This window comes from Camelina sativa, chromosome 19, assembly GCF_000633955.1.
Source record: "Camelina sativa cultivar DH55 chromosome 19, Cs, whole genome shotgun sequence".
Lineage (NCBI taxonomy): Eukaryota > Viridiplantae > Streptophyta > Magnoliopsida > Brassicales > Brassicaceae > Camelina > Camelina sativa.
The window spans coordinates 17,228,276-17,232,084 of record NC_025703.1 but is presented as its reverse complement, the minus strand read 5'-3'; the positions used below and the strand labels follow the sequence as shown (position 1 = coordinate 17,232,084).

The 3,809-nt window shown below is 37.2% G+C and overlaps 1 protein-coding gene across 3 annotated transcripts in view; it reads left to right on the top strand.

Annotated features, from left to right (window-relative positions):
- LOC104766579 (protein CTR9 homolog) overlaps positions 1–3,809 on the top strand; it is an 11,914-nt gene that overhangs the window by 5,621 nt on the left and 2,484 nt on the right. For 2 of the 3 annotated variants that reach the window (XM_019241463.1, XM_019241464.1), the window contains exons 15-20: positions 931–1,011; positions 1,100–1,258; positions 1,718–1,813; positions 2,327–2,428; positions 2,507–2,614; positions 3,241–3,465. In XM_019241463.1, coding sequence (XP_019097008.1) covers positions 931–1,011; positions 1,100–1,258; positions 1,718–1,813; positions 2,327–2,428; positions 2,507–2,614; positions 3,241–3,465 — 771 coding nt within the window. Of the gene's footprint in view, positions 1–174; positions 436–930; positions 1,012–1,099; positions 1,259–1,717; positions 1,814–2,326; positions 2,429–2,506; positions 2,615–3,240; positions 3,466–3,809 lie in introns of all 3 variants that reach the window. The other variant, XM_010490492.1, reaches the window with a different exon arrangement.

Here is a 3,809-nt window from a genome sequence, read left to right as displayed (position 1 = left end):
TTTTCAGGCACGAACCCTCATGAAAAAGGGAGGCCAAGAAGTGCCTATAGAAGTCCTAAATGATATTGGTGCTTTACATTTTGAGAGAGAAGAATTTGAGGTTTGTAATGAGGTTGTTCCTGCTTGTTTGCTTTGAGTTTTTACTATTGGCTACAATACCCTTTTTCCTTGCAGTCTGCGCTTGATAATTTTAAGGAGGCTCTGGGTGATGGAATATGGATTAGCTTCCTTGATCAAAAAGAAAATTTAGAACAGTTGGGTGTATCTGTTCTAGGATACAAGGATACTGGCATTTTCCATAGGCTGATTGAAAGTGGTCACTCTGTCGATGTACCTTGGAATAAAGTTACAACATTGTTTAACCTGGCTAGATTACTTGAGCAGCTACACAAAACAGAAGCAGCGACTTTTCTGTATCGGCTGATACTTTTCAAGGTTTATTTCCTACAACTTTATTTCGATATTATTTTCTATTTCACTTTATGATGAATTTTCTAGAGGTTGACATGAGGAGAAAAGAGGAAAAAATGTGAGGAGCCGTTTTTCTGATATTTTGTATTCAATAGATAATTTTGAGTTTTCTCAAAAATAGTTTGCTTCTGTTAAACCCTTCTTTCCCGGGGTTTGTTGTTATTTCATGTACTAAAAAATACAAAAATGAGAACATCGAGTCGGCAGCATGACTTCCGTGGTTTTAGTGTACTGGTTTCTGCTCGTTTGGGTTCAAAGCATCGTTTGGTACATGTGCCATATAATTTTCAGCTTTATGTTTCTTCTATATCTATAGTTTTTGGATACATTTACCATGTCTTACATAATATGCTTCAATGCTCACTCTGATGTATGCTTGATCTTTTTGTTTTTTCTTACGAACATCTGATGCTGACTCTTGATTTCTGTCGACTTAATCTGGCTGCCTATCCGGTGCAGTATCCTGGCTACATAGATGCTTATTTGAGGCTTGCTGCGAGTGCAAAAGCTCAGAACAATCTTCCACTGGCCATTGAACTGGTGTTCTACCATCTTCAGCATTAATTTTATCTTATCTGTATCATCTTGCTTTCTCTTTCTGACCGAGTTTTCCTACTTTCTCCTATAGGTGAATGAAGCTCTGAAAGTGGACGATAAGAATCCAAATGCGTTGTCTCTGCTTGGTGAATTGGAGCTTAAGAATGATGACTGGGTTAAGGCAAAGGAAACCTTTCGAGCTGCTAGTGATGCAACTGATGGGAAGGACTCATATGCTATTCTTTCACTGGTATGTATATACTTATAGTTCCACTTTTCTTTAGCGTTTCAGAATAAATAAAAATCAGATTAAGTTCCTTTGGGTTGTTCAAAACACATCATATTCACAAATCGATTTATATGAGCACCTCACATCCAAAAATGGTTGTCCCATGCCTTTTCTGTGGGTCCAATCTAATCAGCTATAACTGTGATCTGGGATCTCTTGTACAACACTTCAGTCAAGATAACAATAGGGTTCTTTTTAATATATATATGGAAGACCAGCCCTTCATTCTGTATGTTTCCTTTACCAGCAGCCTGGTGAGAGCTGTTTGTCTAGCAGATAGATATCAAACTACCTTAGACTGGATTCTGTCTTGATAACCTAGTCTGGCGGGGCCTTAGATGATTAGAACTATTATTCTTCAAGTTATATATATATATATATGTTTTTTTGTGTGTAATATTTCATCCTGGAATGGTTTAGGGGAACTGGAATTATTTCGCGGCAATGCGCAATGAGAAAAGAAATCCAAAATTAGAAGCTACACATCTGGAGAAGGCCAAGGAACTCTATACAAAAGTATGATATATTAATTATTTCCTTTCTCTCTTCTCATTAGTAGTAATTTGAAAATATTTCCTGATAGATGTGCATATGGGTGTGTTGAGTGGATGGTGGACATTTGAATATTATTTTCATAGAGTAATTACGAAGTTCCTGCAGTCTGATATTTTGAAGCATAGCTGTTACACTAGGTGTCTTCTTTGTTACTATTAAATTTCGTAGAAATAAATTACATGTGTGTTTTAGTTAATTCTCGAGGACAGGAAGTTCTGGGCTAGCACAGTGCATTTAATAAATAGAGTGAGATAATGGAACAACATTTGAATGAAAAGTCAGCTGACCATATGAGTCAAGTGATCTGCTGTAGGTTCCTATTAATTCAGTTATCTTCTTGATAAAATGCCTGGAGAAACCTGAACGTTATTGTTGGAATTTTCTATGCTAGTAGCAGTGCATTCTCAAACAGGCGATGCTATCTTTCCACCAATGTTGATCTTCTTACTAATTGTTGATCGTTGGAATTAACAGGTCCTGACTCAACATAATTCCAACATGTATGCTGCCAACGGCTCTGGCATTGTATTGGCAGAGAAAGGCCAATTTGATATTGCCAAGGATGTTTTTACTCAGGTCAGCTTTTATCATTTACTGTTCATGGTTTAGGCTAGCTACATTCTTCAATTTATTGAAACTTTGTGAATGTTTTAGGTTCAAGAAGCTGCAAGCGGAAGTGTATTTCTTCAGATGCCTGATGTATGGGTGAATCTGGCTCATGTCTACTTTGCTCAAGGGAATTTTGCCTTAGCCGTGAAAATGGTTTGTCATATATATATACATATATACATATATTTTTTGGGGTTGATTTCTTTGTTTTGCTNAGTCAAGTGATCTGCTGTAGGTTCCTATTAATTCAGTTATCTTCTTGATAAAATGCCTGGAGAAACCTGAACGTTATTGTTGGAATTTTCTATGCTAGTAGCAGTGCATTCTCAAACAGGCGATGCTATCTTTCCACCAATGTTGATCTTCTTACTAATTGTTGATCGTTGGAATTAACAGGTCCTGACTCAACATAATTCCAACATGTATGCTGCCAACGGCTCTGGCATTGTATTGGCAGAGAAAGGCCAATTTGATATTGCCAAGGATGTTTTTACTCAGGTCAGCTTTTATCATTTACTGTTCATGGTTTAGGCTAGCTACATTCTTCAATTTATTGAAACTTTGTGAATGTTTTAGGTTCAAGAAGCTGCAAGCGGAAGTGTATTTCTTCAGATGCCTGATGTATGGGTGAATCTGGCTCATGTCTACTTTGCTCAAGGGAATTTTGCCTTAGCCGTGAAAATGGTTTGTCATATATATATACATATATACATATATTTTTTGGGGTTGATTTCTTTGTTTTGCTATGTATTCTGTTCATTAACTACGTTGTTTGGCAGTATCAAAACTGCTTGCGGAAGTTCTTTTACAACACAGACTCTCAAATTCTTCTTTACTTAGCCCGTACCCATTATGAGGCTGAGCAGTGGCAAGAGTGCAAAAAGACACTATTAAGGGCCATTCACTTGACTCCTTCAAATTACACATTCAGATTTGATTTGGGTGCTGTAATGCAGAAATCTTCATCTTCCACACTGCAAAAGAAAAAAAGAACAGCTGATGAGGTTAGCCAAAGATCATCTTTTTCCAAGCGACTGATATATTCCCTGGCTTCTTTCGGACTCTAGCCTTTAGTATCCCACGCTTAGAAGACAGGCAGATATCAGCATACATTGATTGAGAATTAATCAGATTATGAGCTTGCTTCTACAGCTTGTGTATCTAGAACTTTTCACGATAACGCTAGTAGCATAGTGTGCTGGTCATCCTTGCTAAGTAATGGCTAACCTTTGAAACCTTAGAAGTGATACTAGGATTTGTTTATGAGGAGATATTTAGACTATTAATTTGTTTGATGCTAATTGATTTCCACCTGACAAGGGAATCTGCTTGATGACTCCGCAGGTAC